General features: G+C 42.8%; 1 protein-coding gene across 1 annotated transcript in view; it reads left to right on the forward strand.

Annotated features, from left to right (window-relative positions):
- Nucleotides 1-4,659: 4,659 nt before the first annotated feature.
- Nucleotides 4,660-13,117, forward strand: part of st8sia4 (ST8 alpha-N-acetyl-neuraminide alpha-2,8-sialyltransferase 4) — a 70,886-nt gene continuing 62,428 nt past the window's right edge. The window contains exons 1-2 of the mRNA XM_080189070.1: nucleotides 4,660-4,878; nucleotides 6,361-6,492. Coding sequence (XP_080045196.1) covers nucleotides 4,772-4,878; nucleotides 6,361-6,492 — 239 coding nt within the window. The 5' untranslated portion in view covers nucleotides 4,660-4,771. The remainder of the gene's footprint in view (nucleotides 4,879-6,360; nucleotides 6,493-13,117) is intronic.

Consider the following 13,117-nt stretch of genomic DNA (forward strand, 5'->3'; position numbering starts at 1 on the left):
AAAATACTTAGATGGCTATGAGTTAAGTGAGAGGGAGTGGGACAGGCTTAACTGCTCTTGCAAAGAGCCAGCATAGCCCAAATAAGTTAGAACATAGAACAGTACAGCACAGTACAGGCCCTTCAGCCCTTGATACTGTGCTGAGCTATGTCCAAACCTAAGATCAAGCTATCCCACTTCCTATCATTCTGGTTGAATAAGACAATAAGAGCATAAGACATAGGAGCAGAATTAGACCATTTGGCCCATTGAGTCTGCTCTGTCATTCAGTGAGATAATGACTGATCCGATGTGAAAATTCACAACTCCACTTTCCCACCTTATTTCATATAACCCTTGATTTCCACACTGATTCAAAATCTGTTTCACTCAGTTTTGAATATACTGAACGGCCCAGCCTCCAAAACCCTCTGTGGTAAAGAATTCCACAGATTCACTACCCCCTAAGAGAATAAATTCCTCATCTCTCTCTTAAATGGGCGACCCTTTACATGAGATTATGCCCTCTGGTCTTAGGCTCTCCCACAAGTGGAAACAAGCTTTCAGCATCTACCTTGTCAAGACTTCTGAGAATTTTATATGTTTCAATAAGGTCACCTTTCATTCTTCTAAACTCCAATGAGTATAGGCCCAACCTGCTCAACCTTTCCTCAGAAGAAAATCCCTCTATACCCAGGATCAACCTTTTGAACTTTCTCTGGATTGCCTCCAATGCCAGTATATCTTTCCTTAGATAAGGGGACTAAAACTGTTCACAGGGAGATGACTATTGTATGGTTCTATGTTGTTCATAATGTCTTGTTCTGGGCAAACTGATGGCTTGGTTTTTCTACATCAGTGGTTCCTCACTGCACATTGGTGTGCCATGAAGATCGCCCCAAATCTGCCACAAATAAAGATTCAAAATGATTGAAAATTCATGTAATTAAACTAAATCTTGGGCCTCCTGTGCGTCTGCTGGTCAAGAAAGAGCCACACATGTGTGGTTTAGATTTTTTGATCAGGCCCATGCACATGACTAATGGGACTTTGAGCTCAAGACAAAGGCCCCAGGCACCTACACAAAAAGCAAAAACTCAAAAAGGACGCAAAAACCCTGGGAGAATCAAGAGAGACAAAGAAAATGTAAGAGGACAAGGAAAGGTTGAAAATGAAGTTCCCAAAGATGGAAGAAGACAGAGAAAATAGGAGTGTGCATCAAGATTTTTCATTATAGTATTAGAGGTTTGCTATGACATTTAAATGTTGGGAACCGCCGTTATACATAACAAAAAATAACAGTGCTCTAAAATACTACATTGATTGTGAAACATTTTGAGATATCCTGGGAATGTCTAAGATGCCATATAAATGTGAGTTCTTCCTTTCTTAACATTTATTCAAAGTAGGTGAGGACGATTATAGCAGGCAAAGAAGATGACAGTTTAAAATGGAACTCCAACTGTTGTGACAAGTATATGCAACTAATTGAAGTTGAAAATACTAGAAATATTCTGCAGGTCAACAGCATCTGTGGAGTGAGAAATGGAGTTAATATTTCCTCAGAACAGAAGTAACTGTGTATATGCATACAAATTAAAAGCAGGAATAGGCCACTTGGGCCCTCAACCCTTCTCTGCCATTCGATGAGATCATGGCTGATCTGATTGTAACTTCAACTCTACATTAAGTTACAATCAGTTTCTGACCTTTGTTAGTTCAGAAACTCAAATAAACTTGGAATAAAAATATTCAAAGTTGGAGAAGTAACTGCTTTTATTAGCCACTGTCCCTAAAAGATGATAGACTGTGATTGGAAATTGTTAAACCCAGCTTTCAGTCTGGATGGCTGTAAAGTGCCTGTTTGAAAGTGAGATGTTGTGCCTTGCGCTTACGTTGAGCTTTAGTGGAATAGCATAGGAGGCCAGGAACAGAAAAGACAAAGTCCAAGTGGGGATGGGAATTAAAATGACAGGTAATAGGAAACTGAATGTCTCACTTGTGAACTGGATGGATGCGTTCTGCAAAGCACTTATTGAACTTCTATTTGGTCACATTGTGAGTAGGTAATCCAGTGTACTCAACTGAAAGAAGTTTGGAGAAGAAACACAGCTTGGGTGACTGTAGAGAGAAAATAGAGCCAACGTTTTGAGTTTGGATGACCCTTCGTCAGAACTCTGACGAAGGGTCATCGAAACATTGGCTCTTTTCTCTCTCTGCAGATACTGTCAGACCTGCTGAGGTTTTCCAGCATTTTCTGTTTTTGTTTCAGATTCCAGCCTACGCAGTATTTTGCTTTTATCTTGGGTGACTGTTTTGCTGAGTAATTCCAGCATTTTCTGTCTTCTTTCTCAGATCTTCAGCATCCACAGTATTTTGCTTTTGTCGATACAGCTAAACAATGACGTAGGCCCCCGAGTATTGTGGTTTCATGTCTGCTACCTAATAACAATTGAAGGGTAACGATATAAATACACCCTTCAACTCAATTCAGAGGTTCTGCTGTCTTGAAAGTGTCATATCTACACCACCAGATTGGGTGTACTGGAATTACCCAGAAGTAATCTCAGCATTCCTTAGGCTCATCCACAAACTTTGGAGAGAGCATAAAGTTTATCTTAAAACAAAGACAAAACCAACCAGGCAGTGGTTCTCACATCACTTCCCTGTAGCAATAAGGTATCACTACACTAAATGGGACATAGTTAAATACCACCAACTTTGTTAGTTCAGAAACTCAAATAAGCTTGGAAAAACATGGCAATTGATTGGAAAACAAACTCAACAAGGCAGGGCTAACTTTAAAACAGAAATGTGGAAATCAGCCTAAGAAACATTTATGTGGAGGTTGTATTTGTTTGAATAGCGTGGTTACACACAAGTGCTATGCATAATGAATTATAAGAAGTCTCACAATACCAGGTTAAAGGTCAACAGGTTTATTTGGAATCACAAGTTTTTGGAGCACTGCTCCTTCACCACGTGAGTGGAGTTGGTGAGATGACTTGGACTTTAACCTGGTGTTGTGAGACTTCTTACTGTGCCCACCCCAGTCCAATGCCAGCAATTCCACATCAAAAGATCATAAGATTGACTCATAATTAACTTGCTGCAGGCCGTTCTTCATTGTAAAGACCTACATAGCCCATGAGCCCTGTACCAATGCAAAGTCAAAGTCTGGAGGCACTAGATCGGTTTTCAAGTAACATTTTCAGATGTCACGCACAGGGCACACTTTACTTCCTCTTTCAGATTTTAGTTTCAACTTATTTTAACCTACTGTATAAGGTGTGGGGGGTCGGGGTAGCAGCTGGAGCAGGGTAGAAGGTTTTTGATTTGTGAGAACTCGGAGAGATTGCATCAAAGATGTGTAGGTCATTAGAAAGTGTTGATGACGAGAAGGTGCTAGTAGCTGCATAAAGATCAGAATGTGTTAATAGGAGAATAAAGGTCAGTGCTCAGTAAAAGCGAAATTTAAGAACATGTGACAGATGGAATGGTGGGGGAGGGGGCAGTAATGTTTTGATATAACATTTATTTTTATATGTGTTGGCATGGTGGCACAGTAATTAGCACTGCTGCCTCACAGCACCAGGGACTCGGGTTCGATTCCCGGCTTAGATCAATGTCTATGTGCAGGTTGCACACATTCTCTGTGTGTGCGTGGGTTTCCTCCGGGTCTTCCGGTTTCCTCCCACAGTCTGAAGATATGCGGGTTAGGTTGATTGGCCATGCTAAATTGCCCCTTAGTGTCAGACAGACTCGTTGGGGTTATGGGGATAGGGCCTGGGTGGGATTGTTGTAGTGTTGACTTGATGGCCTCCTCCTGCACTGTAGGATTCTGTGATATCAAAACTTTTTTGGGCCTTTGCAAACAACCCAGACCCCACCCCCACCAAGCTATCTGTCACTTGTTCTTAAGTTTCACTTTCACTGAGCACCGATCTTTGTTCTTCCATTAACACATTCTAATATCTTACGCTTATGCAACTACCAGCACCTTCTCCTGTCATTAAGACTGTCTCCTAACATACACATCTTTGTTGCAAGCTCTCACAACTCCCACCAATCACTGACATACTACCCTGCTCCAGCTGCTCCTATACAGAACATAATCGATCACATTTCTACTTCGGTTTAACTCTAAAGAAGTCATACAGACACAAAACATTAACTCTATTTCTTTTTCCACAGATGCTGTCAGACCTGCTGAGCTCTTACGGTATTTATTGTATTTGTTTCAGATTCCAGCGACCTGTTTTTATTTCAATCTATGGTCCTCAGATAAGGGGATACCAGATCCAAGCTGACAAGAGCAGGTATTACACCTGATCTCACGCTTGATCCGAACCAAAAGGGTCCCTGTTCTTCAAATGCCACACCATCAGCTCGCCACCTTTCGCTTCTCTTTTTTGCTCTGCTTGCCAGACGCACGTTATCTTTTAAAGTCACTCTCTGCACAGGGCCAGCCTCCTGTCAATCATTCTCCTGGCTTAGGAACGGCAGCTTTGCTTTGCTATTGGTGAACCCAAGGCCATTAGGAGAGCAGCCAAGCAGCCTCCGTGCAGTTATTGGTGGCAGGCGGTGTCAGTCACGGAGCTGTGTGTTGAGTTCTTCCCCCGCTGAGTGGATTCACTGAGAGAGAGAGGAGGAGGAACAGGGGCGTGTGGTGAAGTGTCTGTCTCCAAATCTCACAGACAGGAACCTTTGCGCCTTACTTATTTCCCAGACTGGGAGGGAAAGCGGACTCCGTCATTCCTATATATAACTAGACACACTGATATTAAAAAAAATGCGTCTCCCTCGAAAATGTTGGACATTATGCACCATAAGTATCATAGTCATTTTTTTTAAAACAAAGGACATAACAAGATCGGAGCACCAGCAAACGCAAATGGGGTAATGTGCATTCATCTCGTCTTAAATGAAAAAGTGGTGAAAATATTTTAAAGGAGTTTGCCTGCAGATCAATAAATGCAGTGTTAGTTTTTAATTTCATTTTGATAAAAGACAATTAGCATTTGTAATCCACAAGTGATATTTTTTGTTCCTACCTTTTAAAGCTGCAATGAATGCTTTAGCGAGAGAGTTTTTTTTTCCTCCTTTTAAATGTACGTTTACAAATTGAGTTAGTTTTGCTGCTTATGGTCTTTGTGGTTCCTTTTTACTGACGACGTGGCTGGCGAACGTTTTTTCTCTGTTGTTCGGAAAAAGTGCTGGGTGAAATGGAAGGAAAACCTTTGTGGAAGTGAATGAGTGAGAAAGACAAGTCTGAGCTTCAGGGGAACAAAACCAGTTCCCACCACCACCCCCCCCCCCCCCCCCACCCAGCCAGCCACAATCCGACAGAGAGGAGCATTTTGGTAGCGACACTCAGACACGCTGGGGTGCCAGTAGTGGCGCTGGGTGAAATGTGGTTAACTCTGGATGTTGAGAATGAGCTGCGTTTGACATCCAAGAGCGAAGCTCCCCCACCGCCACCTCCTGCTCCTCCAAATCAGCAGCGTCTTTTGTGTTGTCTTTCATTGAGTTGCCATCTCTCTCTTTTTCTCCAGTAGGTGGGCTTGTGCCTGCACCTCAGATGTGGTTAACGCGCCACTATTTGGTCTGCTACACACACTGAATGGTTGTGATTTGACTGATTGGGGTAGCAGAGAAGTCACATTCAGCCGAGCACTGCAAAAGACCACTTCTTTGCAACCCAGCATGTCTCTCTGAACAGACTTTGTGAGCGTGCAGAACTATTAAGCCATTCTCCTGTTCATATCGATTTTTTTTGTTTCAACCTCACCGTTTCTTTTATGAAGCTGTCATTGCGAGTTCAACACCTTGTATGCTCCCCATAACGGTGCAGTGGGTTGTTATTTTAGATTAGATTGCCATCGACTCTTTCAGTAATTCAGTCTGGGGAAAACAAAACGTTTTGTTTCTCTGTTGCGAAAGCTAAGCATGCGGTTTATTCTGTGAGAGCGGAAAGTCAGCATTTGTCAGAAAGTCACATATAACCAAGTGTCCGCTGGATGGAGTGAGATGATTGCCAAGCTCTGTCTTGTCTCATCCGCTGGATTGAGGGGGAGCTGTGGTAAAGGCAAGGCGAGCTTTCAACTCAGTCATCCTCGCTACAGCTCACAAGTTAAACTGTGGCCGGATCGCCTGTGCTTCGAGAAGTGCCTATCATTGTCACGAACAGGAAGAAAAAAGCTGTACGTGACTGGTGGTATGGGTGAAGCAATAGTGTGAAACATCAATGGTCAGCTGTACTTGAGCAGTTTGTATGAGATGCATATTTTGTGGTTGCCTCGCCTGTCAACTGGGGTTGATAAGCAGTCGAAAGCAACCTCTGCAGTAACTTGATTTTAAAAAACAACTTAACTGTTTCAGGGATGGAGAAGCCAGCCCAACCAGACTGATGGTCAATGCTTCCAGGAAAGTAAACAGGAAAAGTGTGCTTCCACGCTTCGAGCACACTGTCAAAGGTTGGAAAAACAATGCATCCCTAGTGTTCAAGATCAGGTATAAAGTTTCAATGGATACAATAGAGTCATCTGATGTTGTACACATTGCAAAGTTGTGTTCACATTGTGTAACTAACATCCTAATGTATTTTAAGTTACCACTTTAAGGCTGTAAAGACTTCAAAATAGTTATTTTTAGCAGAGAAACAGAATCCGCACAGTGCAGGAGGAAGCCATTTAGCCCATCGAGTCTACACCTTCCGCAATCCCACCCAGGCCCTATTTCCATAACCCCACATATTTACCCTGCTAAGCCTAACACTAGGGTCAATTTAGCAGGGCCAATCAACCAAACCCGCACATCTTTGGACTGTGGGAGGAAACCGGAGCACCTGGAGGAAACCCATGCAGACACGAGGAGAATGTGCAAACTTCACACAGACAATGACATGACCCAGGAATTGAACCCAGGTCCCTGGCTCTGTGAGGTAGCAGTGCTAACCACTGTGCCACTGTGCCGGTGGATAAATAAAATGGGAGGGTTTTTCAAAATGGAATAGGAAACATGAACATTTTCAGCAATTTTGCATGGCCCCACTGTATGTGGAAGCTACATTTTTACACCAAATCATTACCCAGCATTTTTGAGTAAAGGTATCAGCATGATTTTGGAACTCAGTAGATCTACATGTTATTTTCTCTTTTTTACAGCCAATTTTGCTGTCACAGGTCAGAGTAGATAAAACAAAAATAAGATTATTTAGATCTTTATTACATGTATTGTCATGTTTGCTGCGACAATACTAGTCAGAAGTCTCACAACACCAGGTTAAAGTCCAACAGGTTTATTTGGTAGCACAAGCCACTAACTTCCGGAGTGCTGCCCCTTCATCAGGTGAGTGAGAATTCTGTTCTCAAACAGGGCATATAAAGACACAAACTCAATTTACAAAATAATGGTTGGAATGCGAGTCTTTATAGGTAATCAAGTCTTAAAGGTACAGACAGTCTGAGTGGAGAGAGGATTAAGCACAGGTTAAAGAGATGCGTATTATCTCCAGCCAGGACAGTTAGTGAGATTTTGCAAGCCCAGGCAAGTTGTGGGGGTTACAGATAGTGTGACATGAATCCAAGATCCTGGCTGTGACTGACCTTATGTGTGCGGATCTTGGCTATCAGTCTCTGCTCAGCGACTCTGTGCTGTCGTGTGCTGTGAAGGCCGCCTTGGAAAACACTTACCTAAGATCAGAGGTTGAATGCATGTGACCGCTGAAGTGTCCCCCAACAGGAAGAGAATACTCTTACCTGGTGATCGTTGAACGGTGTTCATTCATCTATTGACGTCGCATCTGCATGGTCTCCTTAATGCACCATGCCTCGGGACATCCTTTCCTGCAGCGTATCAGGTAGACAACATTGGCTGAGTTGCAAGTGTATGTAATGTAAACTTGGTGGATGGTGTTCGCACATGAGATGATGGCATCCGTGTCGATGATCTGGCATGTCTTGTGGAGGTTGCTGTGGCAGGATTGTGTGGTGTCATTGTCACTGTTCTCCTGAAGGCTGGGTACTTTGCTGCGGACAATGGTCTGTTTGAGGTTGTGCGGTTGTTTGAAGGCAAGAAGTGAGGGTGTGGAGATGGCCTTGGCGAGATGTTTGTCTTCGTCAATGACATGTTGAAGCTCCGGAGAAGGTGTTGTAGCTTCTCTGCTCTAGGGAAGTACTGGACGATGAAGGGTACTCTGTCCACCGTGTCCCGTGTTTGTCTCCTGAGGAGGTCGGTGTGGTTTTTTTGCTGTGACGCATCGGAACTGACGTTCGATTAGTCGAGCACCATATCCTGTTCTTATGAGGGCACCTTTCAGCATCTGGAGGTGTCTGTCACAATCCTCTTCATCTGAGAAGATTCTGTGTATACGGAGGGCTTCTCCGTAGGGGATGGCTTCTTTAATTTATTTAGGGTGGAAGCTGGAGAAGTGGAGCACCATGAGGTTACCCATGGGCTTATGGTACAGTGAAGTGCTGAGGTGGCAGTCCTTGATGGAGATGCGTGTGTCCAAGAATGCAGAGTAGTCCATGGTGAGACTGATGGTGAGATGGAACTTGTTGATGTCATCATATAGTTGTTTCAGTGATTGTTCACCATGAGGCATGGTACGCTGGGGAGATCATGCAGGCACTACGACAACGGATGAATGAACACACTCGATAATCACCAGGCAAGAGTGTTCTGTTCCTGTTGGGGAACACTTCAGTGATCACGGGCATTTCGCCTCTGACCTTCGGGTAAGCGTTCTCCAAGGTGGCCTTCACAACACAGGACAATGCAGAGTCGTTGAGCAGAGACAGATAGCCAAGTTCTGCACACATGAGGACGGCCTCAACCAGATCTTGGGTTCATGTCACACTATCTGTGACCCCCACAACTTGCCTGGGCTTGCAAAACCTCACTAACTGTCCTGGCTGGAGACAATACACATCTCTTTAACCTGTGCTTAACCATCCCTCCATTCACATTGTTTGTACCTTTAAGACTTGATTGCCTGTAAAGACTCACATTCCAACCATTATTTTGTAAATTGAGTTTGTGTCTTTATATGCCCTGTTTGTGAATTGAACTCCCACTCATCTGATGAAGGAGCAGCGCTGCAAAAGCTAGTGGCTTGTGCTACCAAATAAGTCTGTTGGACTTTAACCTGGCATTGTGAGACTTCTTACTGTGTTTAACCCAGTCCAACGCCAGCATCTCCACATCACAATACTAGTCACCAGACTTCCTCTGCCCCAAGCCACCTGACATTTAGCTGAACATTTTAAATTATCGGCAGTACTCATTTTATGATGTACATAATTTAGTAATATGAGCACTAATGATGGAAATGCTTAATGAACCAAGAGTATTCCTCTGACAATAGTTGGTATTAATAGAGGAAAGACCACAGGGCTGCAATCTCTTACATGCACTGTTGCTGTGAAGAAAGTGTAACAGGAAAAAGAAACTAAACCTGAAATGCAGCAGCGTAGCATGTGGTCTACTTTATTATTAGTCAGCTAGCTTGGAAAACTATTCAGAGGGACAATTCAGGGGAAAATACAATAAAGGCGAAAGAAATCTTCAGGAATAAATTTTATAGTTAAATCCTAATGTTAGTGATTATTCACAGTTACAGTCAGTTGGCAATCACTGAGAATCAAAGTGGACTGAGCTGGATAACAAGATTTTCAAACAGATAGAGGAAAGAGAAATATTTAACACACCTCTCAACTCAGTACAAAATAGAAACTATAATAACGGGGGGAGCCCCAGACATATCTTGTCATCAAAGGAAGGCTTGCTTTACATATATATTCTGTTTATGTAAATGTATAGTGACAGAAGAGGGAGTGCATGCAAGAGAGAAGATGATAAATATCTCTCTGGATTGCAAGACAGTAGTTGTGATAAGAGGCTCAGATTGATTGTGAATAAAGCTGGAGTTGCTCACCTGAACACTGAGCGTAGGTCACTTATTTGACTGCAATTAGTTATAACTTACTGTTTAAGTGCATAAAGGAGTGGACTTCATCTTTATAGTTTTCTCATTGCATTTCTGTTGCTGTTTGAAGAAGACATGTGACACAGCCAATCTGAAGGCATATTGACCTTTAGCACATGGCCTGTAGGCGTACTGAATTTGTGACATAGAATCCGGAGCCATGTTGAATTTGGGACACGAGATATGCAGTAGTTGCAAATTATATTTTGACAGTGAATTGCCAGAAGTGTCTGCATTGTATAGACCAGCAGCAAAATCCTAATCCTGGCTACATGTCCATAGGGAAACCGAGAAATAGCACATTAATCACCCATAAGTTTTTTGCATTTGCAGTGATTGGGATTACAGTCCATGTGTGTTTTTTTTAGTCTAACATGCTTCATAGCTTTTAATGAGGTAAAACAGTCCCAATTTGGTATTTGACTTTTGTTATTCGCATTTCTGTTTCTGTTTCTCAATTTTCATGTTTCCTCTCCTGAAGGCAGGGACAAATATGATTCCATAGGCTCTTTTCATAAGTAGTGTTTCCAATGCCTGAGTCTAGATAGTGAAAATGGAATTGTTTGTAGCAGCGAAGGGAGGTTTTGTGGTGCAGTATAGCATCCCTACCTCTAGGCTTGAATCTCAGTTTCTACTACAGGACACTGAGGTGATGGAAGATGCATTCATCTTGCCAAGCAAGTTGATTCTCAGTCCGTAAATCCTCCCAATACAACAGATGATGAGACGGGCACTAAAAGTGGGAGAGTTTCCTTGTCAGCCTCACTTCAGAAGGCAGTGGCAAACCATTGCAATGCTTTGCCGAGCATAACAGTGGAACAATCCAATAGAAGTCCATGGTTGCCAATGACCTTGTAAGGCATTGTACCTGAAGGAGGAGGCCACCTGATGTGAATTTTCCATATGGGAATAGAGAGGGAGGGCCATCACAGGATACGCTGGAGAGTGGGATTTCTGATTGAAATTCCCTTTCCCAGACCTGAATTATTCAATTCTGACATTCCTGCTTCTTCCCTGTCTAAATTCAGCTAATTTAGCACTTACTAGGAACATAATCTGTAGTTTTCCAGGTCTTCCTGGTTGGATACATCCTCGTAAGAAGTCTCACAACACCAGGTTAGAGTCCAACCAGTTTATTTGATAGTAATCTCACAAGCTAGCTAACCTGCTAGCTGTAAAGATTTACATTCTAATCAGTATTCTGTAAATTGTGTGTGACTTTATATGCCCTTCTCTGATCAGAACCTTCCACATACCTGACAAAGGAACACTGTTTCCGAAAGCTTGCGAGATTACTATCAAATAAACTGGTTGGACTGTAACCTGGTGTTGTGAGACTTCTTACTGTGCTCACCCCAGTCCAACACTAGCATCTCCACATCATGGATACATTCTCAGCAGGGCTTTAACTCATAACCACCACCCATGATTCCTTTTGGGAAGTGCAGATGTGTGTTTGTTAAGTAAAGAAAGGGCCAGGCTAGGCTGTAAACTTCTCTTGCTCTTCAGTTCAAGTTGCTGGCCTTCACCAGAATGATGACACACTACAGGCTGCTGATGAACAAAACTGCCAGATGCAGCTCCCCCATAATATAAAGATATAATACTTATGTATACATTTTTGGTGGCACACCAGTTAACACTGCTGCCTCACGGTGCCACGGGCCTGAGTTCAATTACTGGCTTGGGTGACTGTCTGTCTGGAGTCTGCACATTCTCCATGTGTCTGCGTGGGTTTCCTTTAGGTGCTCTGGTTTCCTCCCACAGTCTGAAAAGCATGCTGGTTAGGTGCATAGGCCATGTTAAGTTCTCCCTCAGTACCCGAACAGATGCTGGTGCATGGTGAGTAGGGGATTTTCACTGTAACTTCATTGTCGTGTTAATTTAATGTAAGACTACTTGTGACGCATAAAAAAAAACTTCTTAAAAAAAAGCTTCAAAATATAATGAATTGGTTTAGAAAATATTACTTAAACAAGCACCTTTCGACAATTAAAGCAGTGCCCAGAATAATTTAATTTTTTATTGTTGGAGCTATTCATGTTGGCCAAATGCACAAAATATTATAAACCTTTTCTACTTAAACTTACAAGACATTGAAGCTGGAAGTAAATTGATTAACAGGGTCAACCTGACTTTACTTCTTTTCAGCTGAGCAGTTCTGCTAAAAGCAGAAGGTGACTTGGGTCTTTGAAAACGGAACAGCTGTTTCTTCATTTAAATTTCCTCCTTTTGAAGAGACAATGGTGAAGGGGTTCCTGTTGCCGAGACTTCCAGCATTAGTAATCAGCTGGAACATTTTATAAAGCTTTCACTTGCAATTCAGAAATTATTGCATTTTGTATTTATACAGCATTAGAGGAAGTGGTCTACAATACACACTTGCAAACAGGAAAACCTGTAAATAGATGGCAGATATATTGTAAAATGCTGTCACATACACCAACTATCTAAATCCTCAGGAGTTTGGGGAAGCTTTATTTCCCTTCCAGCTGTGCAATCAGGAATAACTGACCATTTTCAAGATAAATGGGAATCAGTTTTGTTTTTAAAAACTGTGACAGATATGTGTAGAATCCGTCATCAAGGAGGAAATAGCGAGGCATCTTGAGGGGAGTTGCTTGATAGAGCAGACGCAGCACGGTTTCGTTAAAGGGAAGTCATGTCTGACAAATTTACTGGAGTTCTATGAGGATGTGTCTAGGGCGGTGGATAGAGGAGAGCCAGTGGATGTGGTCTTTCTTGATTTTCAGAAGGCATTTGACAAGGTACCTCACAAGAGGTTATTGCAGAAGGTCAGGGGACATGGAGTTGGGAGTAGGGTGTTAGCGTGGATAGAGGATTGGTTGTCAAATAGGAGGCAGAGAGTGGGGGTCAATGGGTGCTATTCGGATTGGCGGTTGGTGACTAGTGGAGTGCCCCAGGGGTCGGTGCTGGGGCCTCAGCTATTTACCATTTATATAGATGATCTGGAGGAGGGAACCGAGTGTATGGTGTCGAAATTTGCTGATGACACCAAGATTGGTGGAACGGCAAATTGTGCGGAGGGTGTGGAGAGTCTACAGAAGGATCTAGATAGGCTGGGCGAATGGGCCAGGAAATGGCAAATGGAATTTAATGTTGGCAAGTGCGAGGTGGTCCACTTTG

The sequence above is a fragment of the Carcharhinus amblyrhynchos genome, chromosome 5 (assembly GCF_965287045.1).
Source record: "Carcharhinus amblyrhynchos chromosome 5, sCarAmb.v2.hapA, whole genome shotgun sequence".
Taxonomy (NCBI): Eukaryota; Metazoa; Chordata; class Chondrichthyes; order Carcharhiniformes; family Carcharhinidae; genus Carcharhinus; species Carcharhinus amblyrhynchos.